General features: G+C 34.2%; 3 protein-coding genes across 5 annotated transcripts; 2 read left to right on the forward strand and 1 right to left on the reverse strand.

The window, feature by feature from the left end:
• The first annotated feature begins 612 nt into the window (after nt 1-612).
• Nucleotides 613-3,497, forward strand: LOC21394513. The gene is made up of 4 exons (XM_010105351.2): nt 613-907; nt 1,007-1,157; nt 2,439-2,557; nt 2,792-3,497. Exons 1-4 carry the CDS (start codon nt 770-772, stop codon nt 3,239-3,241), a joined length of 858 nt encoding a protein of 285 aa, XP_010103653.1. The 5' UTR covers nt 613-769; the 3' UTR covers nt 3,242-3,497.
• Nucleotides 3,498-6,120: 2,623 nt separating this feature from the next.
• Nucleotides 6,121-10,447, reverse strand: LOC21394514 (probable LRR receptor-like serine/threonine-protein kinase IRK). The gene is made up of 2 exons (XM_010105352.2): nt 8,266-10,447; nt 6,121-7,975 (listed from the first exon to the last, which is right to left on the reverse strand). Exons 1-2 carry the CDS (start codon nt 9,744-9,746, stop codon nt 6,520-6,522), a joined length of 2,937 nt encoding a protein of 978 aa, XP_010103654.1. The 5' UTR covers nt 9,747-10,447; the 3' UTR covers nt 6,121-6,519.
• Nucleotides 10,448-18,314: 7,867 nt separating this feature from the next.
• LOC21394516 (aminoacyl tRNA synthase complex-interacting multifunctional protein 1) lies at nt 18,315-25,203 on the forward strand. Of its 3 annotated transcripts, none has more exons than XM_024170266.1 (13): nt 18,315-18,477; nt 18,975-19,037; nt 19,349-19,519; nt 19,834-19,899; nt 20,125-20,190; nt 20,557-20,679; nt 21,275-21,426; nt 21,649-21,739; nt 21,847-21,915; nt 22,082-22,173; nt 22,389-22,452; nt 22,770-22,912; nt 25,161-25,203. In XM_024170266.1, exons 1-12 carry the CDS (start codon nt 18,397-18,399, stop codon nt 22,872-22,874), a joined length of 1,143 nt encoding a protein of 380 aa, XP_024026034.1. In that variant the 5' UTR covers nt 18,315-18,396; the 3' UTR covers nt 22,875-22,912; nt 25,161-25,203. The 3 variants fall into 3 exon arrangements, with proteins under 3 accessions (XP_024026034.1, XP_024026033.1, XP_010103656.1); XM_024170265.1 differs by lacking the exon at nt 25,161-25,203 and adding an exon at nt 23,095-23,420; XM_010105354.2 differs by lacking the exon at nt 25,161-25,203 and having other exon boundaries at nt 22,770-23,080.
• Nucleotides 25,204-25,208: the final 5 nt, after the last annotated feature.

Raw genomic sequence — 25,208 nt, forward strand, 5'->3', positions numbered from 1 at the left:
AATACTAAAGAAATTTTCTCCAAAAAAACGGCTCTAAGTAATTTTTTAGATGTTTTTATTGTTATTCATTTCAAAAAAAAAAAAAGGAAAGAACTTTAGAGTGAGGAAATAACTATTTAAAAAAAAAGAGTGATGAAATTACTAACTATAATTAATTAAAATACTAAAATTTTGTTCATTTCACCGATTTAAGTTTTCAGTTTCAGTTTCACTACAGTAAAAAGTTTTCATAAAAATTCACATCTAACTCTTTTACTACAGTTAAAAAATCTCACATAAAGTCACATCTTAACTCAAATTGAAAACTCGAATCGACGATTTGATGTTCTTATTTATTTAAAAAAAAAACATAAAAAGAAATGTTTATTTTATTAAAGAAAAAGAAATTTTTAGACTTCTTAAAACGGTGTCGTATAGCTGCAGTAAAATTGGAAAACGAAAAGGAGAATGGGCCATTAAGAATATCACAAAGAGTTGAGGGGTGAAAATATAATTTAGAAATATTTCCGAGGCCCAAGCGGAACTTACGAAGAAGAAGAAGATGAAGAGGAAGAAAAAGACGGAGACGTAGAGACAGATTCTACATTCCAATCCCATTGACTTTGACGCTGCATTGGAATGAAATGGCATTGTCTTGGGCATCGGATTAGCCGTTGATTCAACGCTTTCTTTTTGTTCGGTTTCGTTTCATTTCCTTCATAACCATAGTATGATCCCAATACCAAGTAGACAACTTTATTAATAGAGAAGGAAAAAAAAAACGAGAACAATGGATCGGAATCAAATTGGGTTTTCGTTGATTCTGATGTTTTTGATGGTTGCCCGTGATTGCGATGCGTCTTTGCTCGCCAAGTTTCGGAAGCTTGCGGTAGTTCCTGGCCCAAATAAGAACAAGCTTTCTCAGCAGGTGATTTTTTTTTTTTTGAAGAAAAGTTTTGGCCTTTTGAGATTTGAATTGCTTTTTTTGGTATAATTGGATGTTGGTGTTTTCTCTTTTGTGATTTAGATTTCTCCTTCTCCTGCTCCGGGCCCAGCTGCTTCTGCGCCGGACCCACCTACTGATGGCCTGAGCTTTGGGAGGTGCAAGAGCTCATTAAAGACTTGCCATTATAAATCTCAGATTAATATCTCTGCCTGCTTAATTTCCTCATCAAATGGTATTGAGTCTAATGATATGGTGTTTTTAGTTCCATGTAATATGTAGTGTATGTTTGGTTTTATGCATAATTTGGTTCTTTTTTTTTTTTTTCTTTGGTATGTTTCTACAGGAACTTTTTGAATTGTGATTGAAAGAACTAGTCTAGGATTAATGGAAACACCTTCTCACTCTTGATGGTCAAAATACCTGTTCTCTTTTTTTTTTGTTCCATTTTTCTTTTTTCTTCCTTTCAACGTTCAATGTCCAAGAGTTGATTTTTCACTTTAAGGGATTGTTCTTCGTTGTGTTTTAGACTTCTTTGTTAAGATTTTTGTTGTTTTGCTCCTTTTTTTAATCTATTAAGACATATGATTACCACATCTTATGTCATTTAAAGACTAATGAGTTACGTGACTCAGCATCGAGCAATTACTTGCGGGAGTGATAAGCACTGTGATCACTGATTTAGTTAGTAACTGCACCAAATATATATATATATATATATTACCCGTAATGACTAAGAAACAAAGTGAACTTGTCCTTGTCATGCTCCCTCTAGTAATTTGAGAAAATGGTTCCTGATTCATCGTTGATTTGATAGCAGAAATATTTGGTGGAGGTTCAGGAAACATTGAGGTTGAAAATGCAGTTTGTTTCCAATTTTAGAATCTTCTTAGTAATTTCATATATTTTGTGGAATCTGTGGTTCATAATCTCTAGTACCCAACTTCATTGTCTATAATTGCTATCATTGGCTTAGGTTGGTTATGGTCTTTTCTCTTTCAACCGATGCTTACTTTTGTACTGCAAACTTCACGGACTTGTGCTATAATTTGATTCCATAATGTCAAATTATTCAGCCTTCTTTTTGGGTGTTTCAGAAATCATGCGCTAACTTCTCTCTCGGAGATTGTTGGTTGGGACAATGAGTGTTAATTTTCTTCTCGAGATAACAGAAGTTCACAGCTTATTTTCGGTTGACAATTAAACAGAAAATAATTGCAATATTTTGCGTGAACTGTGAATTATCTTTTCTTCCGTGGCTTAGCAGACAGTTAATTATGAATTAGAAATATGTACTGTAGTTATAGTTCTATATGAACCAAGTTCATCCCAAATTGATAGAGAAATGTGTTATTTTGGCATTTTAAATCTTATCTTGTTGTGTAACTCGTTGTTTCTAAACGGTAAGTATTTTCAAGCCCTGAAATGAGTTCTATCATCTGATCTTGTTTCCTCTTTTATCGCTTTCTGGGCATGTCAAACCATTTCTCAACATTTCTTTTCTCTTTGTTTGCAGCCAACGAGGAGTTGTTTCTTCTTGTCCAAAATGATGGAGAGAGTTATCTTGAAGTGAATGTTACGACAAACAATAACACATCGCAGAAGATAGAAATGTCTAAACATCAAATCAAAAAGGTTTTGTTCCACGGTTAATACTTTTTATATGAGATCCTTTTTTTTTTTAATGAAGACTTATATGATCTTTTGCAAAGAAGTAAACAATGGTTAAAGATACTTCAAGTGGCATAATGTGTGGAAGGATGATAGGAACCCAATATTTACTTTAATTGAGATCACATTCTACTCAGAAGGACTTGGTCGAGGTCTAACTTCAGCTTTTGATCGGTGAAATTCCTATGCGTGTTTCAGGTCAATGTCTCAGATGGAAGAAGTTCATCAGTAGTACTAAATGCTGGAAATGGGGAGTGTATAATTCACTTGGAATCACCTAAACCTGACATCAGCTTCTTTAAGGGTTTCCCTTACTATGCTGACTATGCGACGCCGCAAAATGGGGCCTACATGTTGATTTTGAGTGTTCTGATCTTTGGAGGGATGTGTGCTTGTTGTATGGCAGGGAAAAAGGGACGGAATGTTGATGGAGTCCCATATCAAGAACTTGAGATGGGGCGTCCCGAATCACCCTCAGTTGACCATGTGGAAACAGCAGAGCGTTGGGATCAAGGCTGGGATGATGATTGGGATGAAATGAAGGCAGTTAGGTCTCCAAAGTCTCGTCGAAACAGGAATGCATCGACGAATGGCATTGCTTCGAGGTCTTCTGATAGAAATGGATGGGAAAGCGGTTGGGATGATTAAGATGAAACCTCTCATGTTGCCTCCCAAATAAGAGGGGTTCTCTGGTAAACCAAATAACAAGAAAATTTATAGGTAAATTAGGAAAAAGTTTTCAGAATGGAAATGAAAGAGGAGTTTTCGTTATTTCATACGCGTGCTTGTCAATTCATGTTAGAATCATAGTATCAGAAAACAATTTTGGTCTGTAGAACTAGTATACTTTTCCTTTCTTTTTCTTCCATTTGAAATTTACAGGCTAATTTTTAGTTTGCGTTTTTTTTCCTACAAAATATAGTTTTTTTTTTCCTACAAAATATAGTTTTTTTTTTCCCTTCAAGGACAAACTTTTGGAAATCTTCAAATTAGAATTTAGAGTGGTTAGAGATTTATTGTAGTCATCCTGGAGTTGAAATGAGTTTCTAGCAGAAGTGAACATGACACTTCAACCATTTCAGTTGGTGTCTTTTATTATTATCAAAGAGGAGATTTTATTTATTTTTTTGCTATTAGAAGCTACGGAATATGCTATACTATAAGCGAAAATGTGCATCTTATTTGTTGTATTTTTATTTTGCAACTTATTATTTGTCATTATATAATTTGTTTTTTATTGCTCCGAACAAATAATAATAACTCGGATCAAAATTAAGGTTTACAAATGTTCTACAACAGTTAAAGTTGCTTATAGAAAGAAAAGCTTGAGAAATCAATTAAACCTTTTAAAGCATCTTTTGAGGTTTAGCCGCAGGTTCCACTGCGAGATATACTGGTTTTCCACGTTGGAAAGCCCAACTTTTTTGCGTTATCCTTGGAATAAAGATGCCAAAAAGCTTTAAAATGCCAACTAAATTTGTTTGATCATAATCATTGCCAAATCAAGTGGGGGCAATTTGTTAAAAGGGGTGCACTGTGCATTGCCATGGCCTTCCCCCACCCACCAATCCGACACCATAAGATTCAACTGCTCTATTGCGTGTCATCAAAGTTCTAGTGTGTATCATTTTGTCCCTATAAAAAATAAATATTAATAATACTGATAATAACTCAATACCAAAAGGAAAAGAGGGCAGATCAAAATTCTTTATGTTTTATTGTTATTGTTAATATTTTTTTGCCAAGAATTCTTTGTGTTTGGTGCTACTTACAGTTTTTTCTACTCTTTCTTTTGCTTATTTTATAAAATAATAATGTATTCAGCTTATCTTAATCTGTCTTTATATATCATTTCTGCAGTTCTCAGAAATATGGCTTATCTGATCTTTTCACCATATATACATTCTCATTTTTTAAGGCCTTTTTGTAGTTTCTGAAGCTAAATTGATGCTTAACCAAGAAAGAGGTAAATACGAGACAAATAGACCAGACAATGGTATGACATGGATGTTCTATTCTAACACAGCTATAATCAATCACAAAAGTAGGTATTTTTCCCTTCTGTCAATCAAGTGACCAAACGGGTTCAGATATTCTACTTTGCCCAAAAGAAACTTTATTTTATGAAAGATCCATGTGCTAGTTGATGATAACAATGTTAACAACCTACTATTAGACTTGCTTTTTAAAAAAAAAAAAAAAAAATGATAGGATACTATTAGGCATTCTTGGGCCGCAAACAAAAGTGTTTTAACCAGTGCCTGGCTACATTGAGGACAACCTAACTGCTCTCAATCTATGCACATGGCCATGGCCATGGAAATCATCTTCAACTGTTAAATTGGTTCATCCTCCTAAGACGCGTCTAGGTTCCATATTCCACAACCTCAATTTAAGACCTCTATTCAGCTAATATATTGTGCCGGATTGAGTGTGTGATGACATAATTGAAAACTGAGCCCATTGAGCGTGATAACACTAGTAATCCCTTCTAATTATGAAAGAATAACAATATTGGTGCATGCCTATTTGTCACAATCCAATAAAGGTATTGGAATTCAAAAGATAATGATTAACAACACATTAGTACGAGTGAAAAGGTGTGAAAGTATGGTCAGGCCTCTTCATTTCTTTGGAGTTAGAAACATTTGTTAAGCAATTTTTTGACAAGAACCCTATGCAGTCACTGCAATCAAAGAAAGGGGGCATTAAAAAACTCGAGAATTGGAACATAGAGACGGTGGCAAAATATTAAACAAAGGGTGCTTCTATTCCGACAGAATCAGTGTGCAATATTCTATTTCCATGCCTTCAAGAATCAAAATATCATTATTTTTTAAATAAAAAAAAAATACAGCCTCAAATAAGGCTCATATTATTAAAGAACAAAAAAGAGTAACAAAGCTACAACAATCTCAAAATCAAGTAAATCTGTAAAATAGTAAATCTATGTAATCTCTAAAAAAATTAGGATAATAAGACAACAACATCCTATTACAATTAATGATTCCAAGATTAGTAAGCTTATCGACACATTCATTAGTTTCACGATACACATGGAAAAAATGAAAATCCATTTTCATGGACAAAGAAAGAACCATGCTCCACTCATTATGCAACCTCCACAAAAAAAAAAAAAAAAAAAAAAAAAAAAAAAAAAAAAAAACCTACAAAGACTTAAAACTCAAAAGACAAATGATCGGAGGAATCACTTTTGGTATTCAACTTATCACTTTTCATTATTTTACTCAAAGTTTCATAGACTATTTGCTTCAAAGTGGGGGCAAAGATTCTCAGGGTCTGCACTGGCTCTCGAGCCACTTTTGACTTGCAAATCCTTATTTTATTGCCTTCACCATTTGCTGGAACACCACCCCCACCCCCCATCTTCTTTATCTCGCAGAATTTTTGGCAGATAATTGTAACATAATATTTGCCATTTTACAACCATAAAGCTAATCTTCCTCGTGTAAATCACACCCTTGTCCGCAAGATATGATCGAAACAAGATAGTACTTTATGCCCAAATCAACCGATTTTTTTTTTTTTTTAATGCAACCAAATAAACCAAAATTGTTACATATGCCCGAAACTTTCTGTGGTTATGAGGGATTGCACTCTGTTTGCAGTAGAATCGGTTTATAGAATAACATAAGCAGGATAGAAATTAGTAGAGTACAAAAGATTAGTAGCAAATTAAATCCAACAGGGACACAAAATGGAACCTGGTGAAGGGGAATCCGGTGGCCTAATCGTAATACAGAGAAGAAAACACAGCATGAACATAAAATAAACAAGAGAACACAAGAATTGAAAAAAGGAAAATTTGTAGGATTTCTCTTCTCTAATCTAATGAACAAAACCGGATTCTTCTTCGCCGGATAACCTGATTGTAAATCCCTTCTCTCAACCGTCGATGCGATTATCTAATTTGATCCCAACTCCTCTTGATCTTCTGAAGGGCATCTGATCAGCTCTAGTATGTTAACAACCTCCCCCATGTCTGGTCGATTTGAGGGCACTTGTGATGTGCAGATCAAGCCTAATTTCATTGCGGGAATTGCCTCTTCAGCAGGGAATTTTCCATGCAGCCTTGCATCAACACATTCCTCAACCCTGCCCTCTTCTAACGCCCCTCTAACCATGTCGCAGAGCACCACGACGTCGTCTTCCATGTACTCAACAGGCATTTTTCCAGTGACCACCTCCAAAACCAAAACCCCAAATCCATAGACATCGCATTTTTCAGTTATCTTCACCGTTTTGCAAGCAAACTCTGGTGCCATGTAGCCGAGTGCACTTTGAATCTTGCTGCTCAAAACATAACGGTCCAGCATTGGCAACAACCTCGCTAGGCCGTAGTCGCCCACTTTGGGTTCACCTGAACTGTCAATTAGGACATTGCTCGATTTTATGTTGTAGTGGATAATGTTATGCTGGTGCAAGTAAGCCAAGCTTTTTGCAGTCCCAAGAATTATATTGAACCTCTCATTCCACGAGAGGAAGTTTCCACCTGATCCTTCATGGAGATGCTTATGCAAGCTACCACCGGTGACGAATTCATATATGAGGAGCTGCAATGATGGCGTCCAATAGTAACCTTCAAGCGCTACGAGATTTTGGTGCCTGACTTTGCCCAATTTCTTAACTTCCCTTTCGAATTCTCCTTGGGACTTGACAAGACTTGAAACAGTGAGCTTCTTGATTGCAACAGGATTGCCATCTCGAAGAACTGTTCTATACACTGCTCCAAACCCCCCACGGCCAAGCTCGCAATCCTTGTTGAGCAGAGCATGTGCACCTGTGCTGAAATCAGGGTCGCCCGAAAACATCACAAGCTTTCCAGAATTGGTGTCTGTAGTGGGAGAATGGCTGAAGTCATCCCCTCCAGAGAAGGTGAGGGCAGCTGCTGATCGAGATGCGAATGTCCGGACATGGAGGTTAAGCACAGTAATAGCAATTACACCTATGACTATGACAGCAGCTGCACCAATAGCAATGAGCGCAGAAATGCTGAGGATGATTCTTTTATGGCCAACATTTGAAGGTAATGAACCTGGAGTGGCATCAGAAGACGAGTTGGGATTGAGAACAATTGGTTTGGGAAGGACTGCAGGACAAGACTTATTGACTGCAGAACCACAAAGAGACGGGTTTCCAGACACAGAGTAGGGAGAGATGGTGTTGAAAAAGCCGCCAGCAGGTAGTTCACCCTGGAGGTTGTTGTGAGAAATGTTGAAGGATATGAGATTGGGAAGATTGGCCAACTGCTTTCGTAAGCCCCCAGTGAGGTTATTAAAAGACAAGTCCACATTTTGCAGGTTGACAAGTTTAGCTATTGCTGCAGGTATTGGGCCACTCAGTTTGTTCAGTGATAGTACCCTGCAAAGTTCAACCAGAACGAAATATCTAAACAAACCCCCCCATAAATAATGAAAATTGAAAGATATTGACCAAGGCCGATATAAAGACTATCAGGCATCAACGGCAGATAAGTCTGCAGTTTAGTGAGATTGAAAAATTAACAAAAGAAAAGGGACAAACATATACAGCCATATCTTTACGCTTCCGCAAACGGAAAACGGCCTGTCAAATTGCAGTTGGTGGAAATTTGATACAAAATAATAGTTGTTCAAGACAACAAAACATAAAGTAGTGGATAGACAACTTACAAAGTTGTTAATGATGAACAATTCTCAATTGAAGTTGGGATTTTGCCTTCAAGCTTGTTTTCCTCTAGTCTAAGTTCCTTCAAAGAAACAGCCCCTCCAATTTCTTCAGGGATGCTTCCATTTAGCTGATTCCGACTCAAATCAAGATTAACCACCAACTTCAAATCTTCAAAAGTCACGGGAATAGGACCCACAAGAGAGTTCCTAGACAAATTCAAGAACTTCAAACTGCTCAAAATCCCAATGTTTGATGAAATTTCACCTGAAAATGAATTGTGGGACAAATCCAGGACTTGAAGATTCTGAAGCCCATTCTCCGCAGATGACTTCATAGGAATATCCATTCTTCCACCTTGTTTTCCCCTTGAAAGTGAAACTTCCTGTAAACCCGAGTTGAAAATCCACAAAGGAAGATCACCTGTCATCAAATTCTGACTGAAATCCAACGTCAGAAGATTTGTGCAAGAAGCTAGAGACTTTGGCAAGCTTCCCGTTAGACCATTGGCATAAAAATTCAACACCTTTAGAGATTGAAGATTTCCTAGGGAGCTTGGAACTTGACCTGAAAACTTATTAGCCGAAAGGTCTAAGGTCTCAAGGTTCTTCATTTCTCCAATCCACTGAGGAACTTCACCAGCGAACGAATTCCCATGCAGATTTAGATAATTGCAAAGTGAAAGTTTCTGCATTGTCTCTGGTAAGCTTCCGGAGAAGGAATTCTCGCCAAGATCAATGAACCTCAAAAGCAAACAACTTCCAATGCCATCAGGAACCGTCCCAGAAAGCCGATTCTTCCCAAGATTAATAGTTCTCAGATTGTTCAACCCTTGAATCGCCTTAGGAATTTCACCCTCCAAGAAATTATCAGACAAATCCAACGATCGAATCCCATTTAAGGACCAAATCCCAGAAGGCAACGAACCGGAAAGACGGTTCGACGACAAGTCAATCGAGGCAATAGTCGAGCATGAGCTCAAACTATCAGGAATTTTCCCGGAAAACTTGTTCTTGGCCAGGGAGAGTACTCTGAGAGACCCACATTGTCTGAAGAAATCTTCTGGTATGTCTCCCGAGAAGCTGTTGTCTCTCAAATCGAGGACTCGGAGGTTGTCGATTCGTGCTATGTTGGAGCTTATGCTTCCATTGAGACTGTTCCTAGCCAAGGAGAGCTTCCTGAGAAACTGCAGCTGAAGAAGCCCTCTGCCCAAACGACCCGAAAGAGAGAAGCCGTCGAGGTTGAGCTCAGTGACTCTCTTGGATCTGGGGTTGCATCTCACGCCCATCCATCCACAGGGGCTGTTGTCGTCTTCGTTCCAAGACGCGAGCATTCCCTTCGGATCTTGAACATCGGCCTTGAACACAATCAGCCCCAGAACGTCGTCGTTCAGGGACGGGTTCAGAGATCTCACGTAAATCGGAGCTAAAACGACAACCAAAGTGAATAGTCCCAGGAGCCTTTTCATGTTCAGAAACACTCGCATTGTTGAAAAGACTCAAAAACACTGCAAAGCCATAAGAAATCGCAGCCAAGCCCCAAACTTTTTCAAGAGCGAAAGAAGAAAAGCTATAAAACTCGAAGAAACAGTGACAAAAACTCCAATTATAGAAGAAAACAGGTAGCGAAAACAAGGTAGTAGTAGAAAAGGGCCAACTTTCTCCAACGGCTAGATTCGGAGTTGCTAAAAAAACAAGACGGACCAAATAGAGTACACAATAAACCAAAAAAAAATCAGCCACCAAAGCAAAATGAGACACCCGAAACTGTCCGAAACGGCAGCTTTTTTTCGGAAGGTGAAATACAATGTGCGAAGTGCAAAACCCTAGAAATCTTCTACCGAAAGGAAAGACTTCGAGCTCGAGATTTTCGAAACTCGAAACCAGCAACAAAAAGAAACTCGGACAGCTCCCAATTCTTCGAATCGGAAAAATGCCAAAGCGGAAAAGTATCGCCGGAGAAGTACTGTTCTTCGCCGGAGCTCCAGCTGACTGTGCAGACTACAGAGCAAATGAGCTTCGCGCCTGGGAAAGGAAACTAGGCTCCGTCCACAAGAATGCTCGTCGGCAAACTCCCCGGAATACGTAGAACCGCCGTACTGCGAAGTGAAATAGCTTTTCTTTCGCTCTCCTCTCACTGTTTCTCTCTCTAACTCACACACTCTCTCTCTCTCTCTCTCTCTCTCCCTCTCCCTCTCTTTGTCTGCGTAGAGTTTGGTTTGAAGAAATTAAATTATAAGCGCTTTATTAACGGCAAGAGGGACCAGGAAGGTAGCTGGGACTCCATTTAATGGAGATTGAACACGTGGCGTGATCTTTATGGAGATGATCGTCCGACGTGGTAAATACGTGGACCCTGTCAGAGATGCTTTTGACGTGGACATCACAAGTGGCGGTATTCAAGCCCGGGCTTTTGGATTGCGAGTGGGGAACAGAATTCGGAATCACCCCTGAGGTTCAACGAAATTACTGCTGTGACATTGGGAGTTAAAAAGGGATAATTAATGTCGTTGAAAAAGGACCACCTTGCGTGGAAGTCGAGAGCTTTGACTGGTTTGTGCTTACCGAGACGACATTGGCAACGGTTTGTAGATCATCAATTAACCTTTCTTTTTCTTTTTAATTATTGTGAAAAATATCATCAATTTGATTGATATTGGAGCTATATAAAGAAGGGAACTTGGTACTCTTTATAATTATACCCTTCAATTTATTTTTTTATTTTTTTTGTAAAAGCTCTAATTTTCCCAATTTGCTAAAAAAAACATCAAATTTTATTCTATGGGTTGGGATTTTTTTTTTTTTAAGGAAAGGGGTCTTTATTATTCAATTGCAGTGTCAGCAAATACAAAAAAAAAATCAATAAAGTCTAGCAAAAACTCAGTCTAAACAACTTTTTTGCTATGAGTTGCGATTTTTGAGAATGAGCAAAACTGTATAATACATTTGTGTCTTTTTTAAGACCACGGTCTATACTATAGATTATAATTTTCGTGTTTATTTCTAGCAGCAGCACATGGGTTGCTTTATAAGCATATGCAAGTTGTTGGTTGATATAAAAATTGTCTCAAAAGCCTTGTTACGAAAATAAAATTATCTTTTAATTTCCCTGTAGTAAAGATGCCCAATTAGTTAGTTAATTAACAGAACTCGTTGCTTGATGTATCAATTTTAGGAGCACCAAACGCCAAAAGCATGTTTTAGCTTGTTGCTTTTTGTATGATATTTCACATGAATTCCATGCAAAGAAACGAATATATGGGATTCTATCAGAAAAAATAAATAAATTAAGATAAATTAAACTTACGTTTAGTTGGAGGATTTAAACCATGTGATTCGAATTATTTTTGATTTACGTAAATTTTTAGTAAGAGAAAAGACCGTAACAAACCATAAATCATAATTCAAATCAAGAAACGAATCCTTCTACTAAACTTCCTCTTATATGTGGATTGAATCCCTCTACTAAACTTCCTCTTATATGTGGATTGAAAAGGGGACGTTCGTGGTAACGGAGAATGGCAAAATGGGTAAATAGAGGAAAGAATGAGGGGCATGTTGAGTGTGAGGGAGAGGTGGTTGGATCCCTGATAAGCCACTGAAAAGAGAGGGAAAAGCAATAAATAAAGGCCAAGGCAAGTAGGTAGCTAAGGTGGGTGGTGTAATAAAAGAGGTTTTTTCTTTTCTTTTTTGTTCCTTGGCAAGAAAAAAAAGTCGTCATGTTGCGTCGTCGCGCATTCACAATTTCTGGTAAGGCTTTTTTTAGGGTGAGATCCTCTTAAAAAAAACCGCGGATATAATATTTTATTTTAACTGTTAAATTATTTTTTGTATTATAAATTTTAATACGGATATATATAAATTTAATTATTAAAAACTTAATTTAATAGAAAAAATAAGACGTTTTACCGGTAGATTTTTTTAAAGAGATCTTACTGTAGATATTCTCTTTCTTGTAAATTAATAACTTGTCCTTTTAATTTTTAATTTTAGTTAATTTAAGAGGTCGATGATAGTTGAATAGTTGTTAAAATCTTAAAGGAAACATACTTGTACATGTGAAATGATGTGCTCTATTATTGTCTAATATATCAATATTCATCCTTCAATGAGCTTACTTAACATGTATGAGTGCTCTATCAATATTCATACTTAATAGTCGTCATTGATTTGGGGCATTCTGCTATACTTTATTAAATTTAGGGGATAATTTTCAACATTCAGAACTAAACATTCTTATGGTATATTGTCAATTTGGAAAAAATTCAAGGATTAAGTAGACGTTTGATTCATAAATTTAAAATTATGATTCAGAATCATTTTTGATTTACGTGTATTTTTTATGAGAAAAATATTGTAACGAGTCACAAATTATGATTCAAACTATAACACGAATCATCATACCAAACATATTGTAAAGTGTTAAAAATTATTTTTTTTTTAAAAGGGGCAAAAGGTGAAGAGAGAAACGAAGAGATAAAGAGATAGAAGTGAAGGGATGTATGGTGTGGTGGCAGAATGCAGGGGTTATGATAGGGACTGAACTTTACCTTTTAAAGCTTTCTTAAATTCCATCCAATATGAAAGCTACCCCACCTAATTCCCCTTCTTCTATTAAACTTAGCCCTCTTTTAATTTTTACCCCCATTTGGCAGGCACTGCTTCCTCCTAGAATCCTTTCAATTTTGGGACCCTCCTCTTTTTTTTTCTTTTTTTTTTTTTTTTTCTCTCATGTACATATTTTCTTCATAATGATCATGTCAATTTACTATTAATGTTGAAATTCAACCAAATCATAGTCATGAATTAGTAATCAACGTTAATTGTGATGTATCTAGCGTAATTAAAAAGTGATTGGCAGGGAAAAATTTGATCTTTATCACTTATTGGTATTTGTTGTCAAGAACCATTAATATTTGCATTTGATGTCAAGAATCAATTAATGTCATTTAATTATCTCGTCAATTCATAGTCAATTTTTGATTTAATGAAGAGAATGTGGTGAAAACATACTTTTCTTATTTGGGTGGAAATAACGTTGCTGGAGTTTAAAGTACATGTTTTTGAATTATGCATCAATTTGATTGGTTATGTGGACAGGGCATACCAAATAGAGGATAAAACTAAGGGTTAATCCCAATAAATAGTCTCTAAATGTTGCGAACAAATATCATTTTAATCTCTGACTTTTATAACGTTCTAAACTTAATTTTTGTTTTATCAATTTATATTAATTTTATTTCTCTTTATCAGTTGGGTGTTAAAAACATAACAAAAAATGAATAAATTCAATTAACAAAGTGTTATTTACACTTTTTCGTCGTAATTACGTGCATATTTTGTGTTATACCAATTAAATATTATTTTCTTTCGGCGTCGCATAATATCATATCTTATTTTTTTTTTAAAGATGAAAAAACTAAAACTAAAAACAAACTAATAGATTGAGAATTAAGTGTGAGACGTTTTAAAAGTTAGGTATTAAAGTGAGATTCAGTGCAAAGTTTATAGATCATTCTTAAAATTAACCCTAAAACTAAATTAAGTCTATGACTTGAAAATCTTTGTGGTTGGACTAGTAATTCTTATGAAAAAAATGAGACAAATGCCCCTTAAAGAATTTTTATCATTTACTATTAATTAATACTCTTTAATTAATAATTATATTAGACTCATACACTCTAAAAATAAGTTTAATAATTTTCTAATTTCTATTGACCAATCAAAATTGTTTGAACCATGCCCTTATCGGTACTAAACCCTTTTTTTTTTAGCTGCTGAGATGGTGAAAGCTTAAAGCGGCATTTGGTAGTTGTCTTTATGCATGGAGGTACATATTTGACCTTCTCTTAAGTTTTGGAACTTTACTGTAGAGATACAAGCACAAGAATATATTGAATAATCCACCCCACCACTGAGATTTTACTTTCTAGACTGTAAAGTTTCTTGTTGAGCTGTTTTTTATGCGTATAACAACATATAACATGTGACTAATAGTCTAAACAATTGGGTTTTTTGGTGACCTTTTAGTTGAGGTTTTCCCGTGATCATTTATATGTAATTTAACAAGAGAAATATGTGTTTTGGTAGCAAGTTTTCATAACCCAATCAGAGCAAAAAAAATAAAATAAAATAAAGTTTTCATAACCCCCAAAAAACAAAAGCACTTGTAGTAGTCCCTTTTTTAAAAAAAAAAAATAATAATAAAAATGAAGTATTGGAAGCAAAATGACGTATCATTTCTTAATAACACCTCATTTGGTTGGATAAACGCTACATGAATACTTGAATTTTAGGTCATAATCTCAAGTAAAAAATGGTTTTAAAATCAAGAGTCTCACCGCATCTAGCCATTATGAGATATTGAGATGCCTTTTCAATAGCCTGTTTTCTAAATGCGTCTTAAAATAAAAACTCAGAAGGCAGTTTTTTTTTTCTTCTTTTGTTAAAAAAATACAGCTTCATATTTGTATCAAAATATAACCTGAGTTTTTCTGATAGGTTAGACCAATCAGTGTGTCAGTTTTTAACCATCAGATCAAGTCAAAATCTATATTAGATTCAAAAAGTATTTAAAACAAATAATTTTATTACATATTTAACAGCTGAAAATATAAAACTACTGATGTTTTTTTTTTTATCCTACCTCTCCCAAATATAATTTTCAATCATAAGACTGGTGGTTCCAAAATAGAAAATAAATTTGGACCATATTTTACAAGTTTGAGTTATTATAGAAGAACGTAAAAAGATCATATTAGCTTGTAAAATGATTTCTACGCATTATATTAAGAGAGTTTTTGAAGTAGTTAGATGTAGAATAAAAACTGCAACTTGAACATAAATTGTTTCTGTGGAGAAATCAGAAAAGGTAAGAACTTTTAGTTACCGATTTAAAGTGTGTTTGGTTAGAAAGAAAGATAGATGGATGGAGAGAAATAGAGAGAGAAGTAATCACTTAAATCAAACATCTCATTATTTAGTTGGAAGGATAAGAAGGAGAAATAGAGAGACAGAGGGATGAGCACTCTTCTTAGACCCACAAAATTACATCCTTCCACTCATAGGAGGATTCATGAAATTCATCCCAATTATGTTTAAAAAGACTTTTATATCCTCTAAAAAAACTATTGAAAAATAATAAAAATAATAATATAGTAATTAAATAATTATACATCCATCCATCAATTCAATTATCTCTCTTTTATTAAACAACATAAAAAAATTATTATAATTCTTTCTATCTTTTATATTCATTTTTTATAAATGGAGTACGTTTGGTTGAAGGATTCAAACCATATAATTTGAACTATTTTCAATTTACATAAATTTTTTATGAGAGAAAATATTATAACGAACCATAAATTATGATTCGAATCAGAGAACAAATCATCTACCAAACATCCTCTTAAACAAACAAACAAAAAAGAAAGAGAAGAGGTACTGACCGCACCGGTTTTTTTTCTTTTTTGTTCTTTCAAGAAAGTTACAAATTTTTGAAAAATTAAATTAAAAGAAAAAGGCTAGGGAACTGTGCTAGTGCGCAATTCTTTTCTGACTCAGCCTCTGACTTTCAAACTTTGGTTTTTCATTTTTTTTATTTTAATATTTTTACAAGAAGAAAAAAAAAGAAATTTTCTTTTAAATTCTCTCTTCCCAATAGAAAAAAAATAAAAAACTAAAAAATCCAGACAGTATAAGGACAGGGCGTCGTCCATGCGTGGCTTGTCATTTACCTGGTTGTTGTTATGCTGGAATTATTATTGTGACAGTGTTGACGGTCGAAGCAGAGTAATAACTAATAACCAATGCATTCCATTGTACAGATAGACAGGAATTTCCAAGCAATATACCCGCAACATAGAAACAGATTGCACAATAAAATTATAAAACGTTTGTTTCTTATATTTATCCCTGATTCTGAATTATAATTCATAATTTGTTACAGTATTTTCTCTCATAAAAAATACACATAAAACGAGAATGGTTCTGAATCATGATTCTAAATACATAAACTAAACTTCCTCTTAATCAGGCAAATTACTTGGAATTCGGGACTAGCCTTGTTCCTATCTAATTTTAAGCTATCTTCTTTTGCGCTCCCACCAAAAATAAAAAATAAAATCAAAAATCAAAATTGAAATAAGGGAAGAAGGTTCGTAACAAAAATAGGTTTGTTTGGTTAGAGGATTCAAATTATGTGATTCGAACAAGTTTTAATTTACGTGTATTTTTTGTGAGAGAAAATACTGTAGTAAATCACGAATCATGATTCGAATCAGGGAACGAATCCCTCTACCAAACGCCCCCTGACCCATTAGGGTTTGCTACGTGGGTGTTGATATGTTGAAACTTTTCTTTGGAGAAAATTAAGGTCTCAAGTCACAACTTAATAAGTATTTTAGATCAATGTAACAACTTTTTTTTTTTTTAAGTTTGGATTTATGTCACATTTTATTAATATTAAAATAGTTTATTCACGTGGACAAATCTAAAACTATATTTGTAGCATGAATCTGAAGATGATATTTTTTTTTTGGTCCCATTCATCAAAATTTGTTATTTCTTTATAAAGTGTTTTCACTATTTTAATTTGTGAATATATTGTTCCTTACACATATTCATCTAAATTTTTTTATTGTGTTGTTAAACTCTTTTTTAAAACTTTTTCTGGCAGGTCTCTCTACTGATAGAGTTAATTTTTGATTGTTAAAACTAGTTAAAATCACATTAAATTAAAAAATTATGCATAACATACAATTTTTAATACAAATTTAATGATTGAAAAGTAAAAAACTATCAGTAATTTATTTTTTTTAGTCTTACTATAAAAATTCTCCTTTTTTTTTCATCTTACCTTTCAGTATTCATGTTGAAACTTCTACCGGCACAATAGAACTTCTCTTTTTAGACTATCCAAGGTCCAAAGTATTTGTTGATCTATTTTAACCACAGTAATGTTTTGACTCTTGATCATGAGATGGGTTGAATATTTACTGCAATTATAGATTTACTCTGACATATCCTTGCTCATGGTTCAACTTGTGATTAAGCTTCAACTATAAACCATAACGGTATAATGTCCTTGGGCTTGATTCATTAGACTCCATTGTTTGATGTAAAAGAAAACCAGGTGAGAAAATGTCAAGTAAATGGATAGCGAAGGTTCTAAGGACGGCGTTGATAAAAGAAAGGAACATGTAGTAGAATTTATCTATAGCTATAAGATCCACAAGATTATAGATTCTTGTACTTTTACTTCAACTATTTGCTTGCTTCCTTTCACTTCAACAACTTATTTGTTTACTTGGTTTTTTCCTTTTGTAATTTTCCCCCCATCACAAGAAAACTGTTTTAGGACACCCTGTGGGTTCTATTTGTAGAACCCATACTGTGAGACCCGTCTCTATTAGTACATAATGTTAGGATCCACTTTGTATCGGTTACGGTACTAGCGTCCTAAGAACATCTCTAATAAAATGTTATAATTGATATGTCAATTACAAAATTAGTATTTGAGTATAAAAAAATAAACAAAAACAAAAAAAAAATCTCCAATGCAGTACTATTTGTTGTGCCAAATTTTTCATATGTTATATTTTGTGGTAAATTTTTCACTAAATATAGCATATGAGAAATTTGACATTTAATTGCTATTAATTGAAATATATACATTTTCATATAATTATAGCAACTTTTACATTTTCTAATTACTTTAAAAAATAAAAATTTAATTTTATAATTTTTAAAACTTAATAATTATAAAAAAAAATAGATTTACAATTTTAAATAGCATTATATATTAAAATAAAAATAAAAATAACTTAGGATATCATAAATATAAAATTGGCATTAGTACGAGATGGTCTAAATGTAAACATGGCAAAAGTAGATAATGGTTCATAGACACCGGCCCAAATATTTCATTAAGGCCTGATGAGGCCGGACCCGTCCAATGAGAATAGTTGACGGGCTTACCGAAGAAAGCCCAAAACAAACCCAGAAAGTGCAAAATGCCCTATTGAGTTCTCGGAAGTCACTACTGGTCAGCAGCGAGCTTTGTGTGCGCGTCTCGGCGAGAAGAGCGAAAGAGAGAATCTCAACTCAAGCAAGGAGAACAAAAATTTGGAGATAGAAATGGCTTCAACAGAAGACATCATTTGCGCCAGACAAAAATTGTTAATTAAAGCTATCTCCAAATTCGCTTCCTTGGATTCTGTAAGCTGTTATTTCTCTTTACTTCTGGTTTTGTGACCTTTCTTTAAACTAGGTTTTTTTCAGTTTTTGTTTAATTTTTCCTTGTAAGAGATTCCTTTCCGATTTCTTTATAATTTCGGGTTTTTGGGTCATTACTTTCGATTTCATGAGGTGGGTCTCTTTTACTTTGCTTGTAAAATCAGATTTTCAAAATGTAGTTTGATGGCACTGTGTTTAAATGAAATGGGCAAAACATGTTATGAGAGATCGTTCTCAATTCAATTGAGTGTAGCATTTTCTAGTTACTTTTTTTTTTTATATATTGTTGGGTTTTATTTTGTTTTTTCAGTGTAGATTTCTCACCATGCAAAAATTTAGTGTTTAATGTTGACACACATATTCTCTGTGAAATGAACGTGATACACCGAGAAATGTACCAATTCAACTTTACATTTCATGATGCTTTCATTGGTGGTTGGTTCGCGATTTTGTTGATCAGTTTCAATATGTTTCTGCAGAATAATGTCTCTGCTGAGGCTGCGGAGAATGAGGTCAAGAGCTTGTACAACTTTGACGATAAGGTAGTACGGAAATAATTTGAGTCGTTTTTTTCTTTTTTTTTAGATCAAGCCCTTTAATTACTAGCAATTTTTTTTTTTCTTTTTTTGTTGACAAAGTGCACTGCCTTGGTGGATGCTACTGAACTAAGGAATGTTAGATTTAAGGGTGTATTTCATATAGAATTAACTAGAGTAGCCAAGCTGTGAGGAGCGTATCAGTAATAAACTAAACAAAATTAGTTGTGGGAAGTTTGATGTCTTCTGATCAGTTGTATCAGTGAGTGAATTTAGGTTTTTGACCTTTTCGTTAATATTCAGTTTTTCTGGTTTAGGCGAAGAAGTGGGTAGCATTTGTAGAGAGATTTCCAACAGATCCTGCCTCTTGCTTTGAAGCTCTTAAAGAATTAAATATGGAGCTGACTACAATATCTGTGCTAAAGGGAGATGGGGTTAAACCATCTGACGCTGATGTTGTCGTGTTTGCGGCGGTACATTCTTCTGTGGTAAGCTGCAAGTGAAACTTCTTTTTCTTTGTCAAGACTATGGATTATAATTACGGTAACATTTTGACCTTACTTTTGTTTTCTTTTTACAAAAGTAGTCTTGTTTATATATGTTGAAGGAAATCGAAACTTTGATTATTAACAACTCCATTCACGGAGCTTACTCTAATAGGAAAAAAATCCTCTTGGATGATACAGTAGTTTTGAAGTGTCAGGAGTTTGCCATTTTGCCGTTGTTTTCACTAAGATATTTTATGAAGATGCCCTTAGAACACATCTTGAAAAATTTGACTTTGAGTGTTACTTTTTGACAGATTGGCCTTCCAAACTCAGAAAGGGAAAAATTACCACACGTAATGAGATGGGTGGATTACATCCAGGTAGGTCCACATCATCATGGCGTTCCGTGAAAGAAACTTTCTCTGTAGTTATCTACATACCCTTTTACATATAATTAGGTCTTTTGTATCTGCCCAGTTTCTCTTGTTTGATATATGTGCTTCTAAGAAACCATAGTTTTTCATGTTACAACCTTCATTTCTAGTGATCTAATTAAGTAATTTTTGGTTATGACCTACATTTTATTTTACGTTTTCTCTTCACAGAACAAGGTGGATTTGGGGGATATTTTTGAGAAGATATTGGTTGAGAAGGCTAAATTTGAGCCTCAAGTGTGTAAGCTTTGCATTATTGTTTTGTATTTTAATTCAGAGTCTTTACATATTTGATGTTGCAAATACTAGTGAGAATATTGTAGCATGTGCGCATATTTAGCCCATGTGAAGTTAGAGTCGTAATGATAAAAATGGAAGAGGCGTGAGGTTTTTAAAAGTTCTGGTAAAAGTCAAATTCTGTTAAAACAATGATGCAATAAAATGATTATTCAATACAAAGATGACCTTTCTTGAGAATAATGTGGCACAGTACACCAGAATATCCATGCCTAGATTTATATCCCATAAAAAAGTTAATGATTTAGTACTTGTCTGCTATATGTACTCACTGATGGATTTTCCATATTTTTCTCTTGATTTTAGTTGCTGGGAGCTAAAGCTGCCGATAAGGTGGAAGTAGAATCAGATGCCAAGAAAACTGTGCAAAGTACAAAACCTGCAGATAAGCCAGAAGCAGAGGTGAAGACAAAGAAAAGTGACACTGTGGTAAATATGTCGAAGAATTTGATATTTGTTGTTAAACCTTGGTTTGGTACCAAAGAAAGTATGTTGTCTCATCTTGTGTTATAAATTATAATGTAAAAAATTGCTTTGGAAAAGTTATAAAATAGCTTATAGCTATGTGCGAGTATCTAATATACCAAGTAAAGGGGTAACTGGATTCACTTTTTGTGTGAGATTTGAAGGTCTGTGACTTGTTGGAATATGAAAATTGGAAATATCTAACGAATATGCATATGTGCATTCTCTAATATATAGCCGACAAAGACTAAAATGTTGAGCGGTGAAGTTGGAAAAATGGTTACTAACATCAGAACGAAAAAACTGGAAAAGTTGACACTACTGCTTTTGTTTCGTTGTGAAATTTATGCATAAAAGTAGTATACTCATTTGATAAATTTAATTTCTTAGATTTTCTTTATAATTTGAAAAGTTCTATGATTTTCTCTGGTTGGTTTAGGAATTAGGAAGCCCATTTGACTTTTGACGGTTTGCATATGTATTTTCTGTTAAGTTCCCATGCAGCTATTCCTATAAAATGACAACTACTTTTTTCTTTTGGTATGATTTAACTTCACAGAAAAAGCCTGCCACAAATAAGGAAGCTACTCAAGAAAAGAAAAAAGCAACCGAAGCAGAAAATGTCGAGAAAGACAAAGAAGCTAGTGTCAGTTTGTTGAATATACAGGTTGGATTAATTTGCAAAGCATGGAAGCATCCATCTGCTGAAAGGTATTCTGAAAAAACTCGCATCTTTCTTTTACCTCAAGCACCTATACTTATTGACAGCTTAAACTAATGACAAGAAGATCATAAATGGTTGCTTGACTTGAATTCCTGAACCGTCTGGATCTTATAATATTACTGAAGGAGGCAAATTCAGTATGTTTTTTTAATTTTACTTGTTTGAAGAGATAAGACTTAAGCTAGACTTTTTGTTTTACAATATTTTAGCTTACTTGTGGAGGAGATAGACGTTGGAGAGGCTAAATTGCGGCAAGTGGTTAGTGGTTTAGCAAAGTATTCCAGTCCAGAGCAGTTAACAGTATGGCATCTTCATGACTTCTTGCTACATTTGAAGTATTTAGTTGCACAAAGTCTTTCTTTTACCTGAATTCTTACTTTGTGATTGTTTGTTCTGGTTCTTTGTAGAACCGTCATGTTGTGCTTATTACAAACGTAAAACCTGGGAAGCTACGTGATGTGTTGTCAGAAGGACTGGTACTTGTTCCTTGGCTTATTGAATTAGTCATATTATTATTATATTGTATACTCGATAGTTTTACATTTACCTGCTTAGATTGATGTAAAATTTGCAAGAGGATTTATCAAATCTTTTGGCAAGTAATATGAAATTAACGAGGTTGGTTTGAATGCGTGCATTCAGGTGTTATGTGCCTCTAATGAAGATCATACCGTTGTTGAGCCTTTGCTACCTCCGGCAGGGGCCAAACCAGGGGAGCGTGTTTCGTTTTCTGGGTAAGTTTGTAAAAACTTCCTCAAGCTTTATATATAAAGCTATTCCTAGACACGATCAATTATGCGAGTATAAAATCAATTAACCATTAAAAAGTAAAACCATGCGTCTACATATTCATCAGTAGATTTTATTAATTATGTTTCCTCTTAATTGTTTTGAATTTCGTTTTGACAAAGAATTATATGTATCTGACATGTACTTATTTTTCATTTAGGATTGATGGGAAACCTGAGGATGTCCTTAACCCAAAAAAGAAGCAGTTGGAAAAGATAACACCTGTATGTTTCTTTACTTTTGTTTATATTTTACTCTTTTTTTTTTTCTTTCATTTTCTTGGCATTACCCAATTGAGCTACCCAGGCCCGTAATGGTTCTGATTTTGCTATAGTACGTTTTTGTCACAAAATTTGAATAAAAAAGGTTCCCGTCAATAGTTCTTTTACAAAATTTAAATTCAGAATACAGAGTCAATAGTTCTTTTACAAAATTTAAATTCAGAATACAGAGATCACTGACTTGAAACACATGAACCAAACAGGCCATATTAATGTTTTGTTTTGGATGTGTCTTATGTTTTGATGTTTCATTGTTGTAGCATCTTTTTACTGACGAGAAGGGCGTTGCCACATTTAAAGGAATACCCTTTATGACATCTGCTGGGCCATGCACTTCCTCCATTCCCAAGGCTACCATCAAATGATCATTTAGATTAGTGCTCCATCATACAACTACAACTAGGTATTGTAACTCACTCTGTAGAGGACGTTTTTAGCATTATTTGCTACTTTAACGACAACATAAACCATGAGAATGCAGTTTCATTTTTGACGGTTCAAAATGCGTGAATGCTGTTATTTTGTGGTTTTCCTTTATAAAAAAAAAAAAAAAATTAACGCAACGTTACTATCGATATGAATTAGGTGTGGGATATAACAGTGTTAACACTCCAACCCGTCCAAGTCGAAATGTGTGACCTGAATCAGGATGCATAGTATTTAACTTTTATGGCTCTCTTCGCTTTGCGGGTTCAAATTGTGTATCACTTGTGTTTCATGCCTCTAAAGCTAGTTGAACAGCAAAAGGGTTAGGCCTTTGTTTAGTTGTTATAAACTGCACGGAGTTTCGTGCTTCTAAAAGCTTATATGGGGCCAGTTTTGAAGTGGGGTTGAAATAATTTGGCCGAACTTCCTTGAGATAATTGAGTGGTGCACTGCCTTACCAAGTGGTACTGTCCTTGATTATTTGGTGGTCTTGCGTGTTTGTGTGGATCATAGATGGCCTAACTAAACATTATTATTATTATTTTGGTAAGAAAGCTATCATTGAACAAAGAACAAGCAGGAAGAAGTTGCCAAGTGCTAACCTAAAGGGACGCTGCCCCACCAGTGCCAAAAAACAGAACATAGCATTAAAGAAAAGAACTAAACATATAATGATCCTTAGGGATTTCCATAAGCTCTCCGAAAGCAGGGAGATTAATAGCGATAATGCGATGGCAAAAAATAATTGGGTGTTTGGTAAACTGTAATTATATATGTATTGATTCTAGGAGTATTATGAGTATTACGAAAGTTTTATTAATTGTACTTTAAAGTGATTGCCGCATAATCTAAAAGTTAAAGTTGCATTTGGACTGTTTTTGATTTTAATTGTAAATTCTTTAAAAATTCTTTAAGAATAACTTTTTATGGTTTTTACTAAATATAAATTTCAGCTGTGAATGACTAGAATTGATTTTGGACTCTAAAAATCACTATCAAACATATCGATTATACGCCATGGCATTGCCCCTCTTCCTCGTCCAATTAAAGGAGGAGGACTGAAAATCTTGAACTAAATGAAGTACACCTATCTTGAAATTAACCACCTCTATGGCAGGATAAGACAACTCGTTGATACATTATTAAGTGCTGCTACTATCCTATTATGTAGAACTCACCCACTTCTAAGGGAAGGACTTAAAGACAGTGGATGTTTGGTTAATAAATTTAAAATTATAATTTAAAATTATTCTCAATTTATGTGTGTTTTTTTTATGAGAGAAAATACTGTAGCGAACCACGAACCATGATTCAAATCATGACATGAATACACTAACAAAAGGGATATCCACTAATCATCTTATATTTATTAAATGTGAAACTTTCGGAGCCCGTTTGGTTGAAGGATTCGTTCTCTGATTCGAATTATGGTTCATGATTCGCTACAGTATTTTCTCTCACAAAAAACACACGTAAATCGAAAATGGCTCTAAACTCATGGTTCTAATCCATGAACCAAGCGGGCTCTTGATATGTAGACTTTTGAGAGATATTAGGGACATTTTTTATGTTACTCTTTGCATTCACAGTTTGACATGTAAACTTCACTAACATAATATATTATTATTTAAACAAAAAATGTAGTAGTAGAGTCCACGTATCAAATAGCGAATACAAAATGAGATAGAAAGAGTGATGTTAGCATTTCTCATACACTTTTATTTTACACCACCATATATTAATTTGTTTTCATTAATTTGTATATTTTTGTATTTCAATTTAGTTTTAACATGATTTGATAATGAACATACAACACCCATCAAGATATTTTATACTTTATCATAAAAAGGTTTAGAAAAAAAAAGGGGTAAATTATTTGGTGGAACTCCAAAAATGCTTATACCAGTGGAAGCATTGTTTTTGACTGTTGGATTAAATTTTTAACGGTTAAATTTGTCCATGTCCATATTAAAAATTTACAGTGTGTCGCACGAAATTACTCCCTCTATAGATCTAACTGCTAAAAATTTAATCTAACGATAAAAAATAACAGTTACACCCGTAAAAACATTTAAGGGGTTCCACCCTAAAAAAAATGTAAGCTTTTAATAATGAAATCCAATGAAATTTGGATGCAAACACCATAATTTTCTTAACAATTCTCATTAGTTTTTCTAAGATTATTCTGAAACCAACGTTGACTTTTGATGTCTTGATTTTCGCAGTCCAAATCCAAATGAATGGACGTGCTAATTTTTGGCAAAAGATAACAC

The sequence above is a fragment of the Morus notabilis genome, unplaced genomic scaffold (genome assembly GCF_000414095.1).
Source record: "Morus notabilis unplaced genomic scaffold, ASM41409v2 Scaffold813, whole genome shotgun sequence".
Classification (NCBI taxonomy): Eukaryota; Viridiplantae; Streptophyta; class Magnoliopsida; order Rosales; family Moraceae; genus Morus; species Morus notabilis.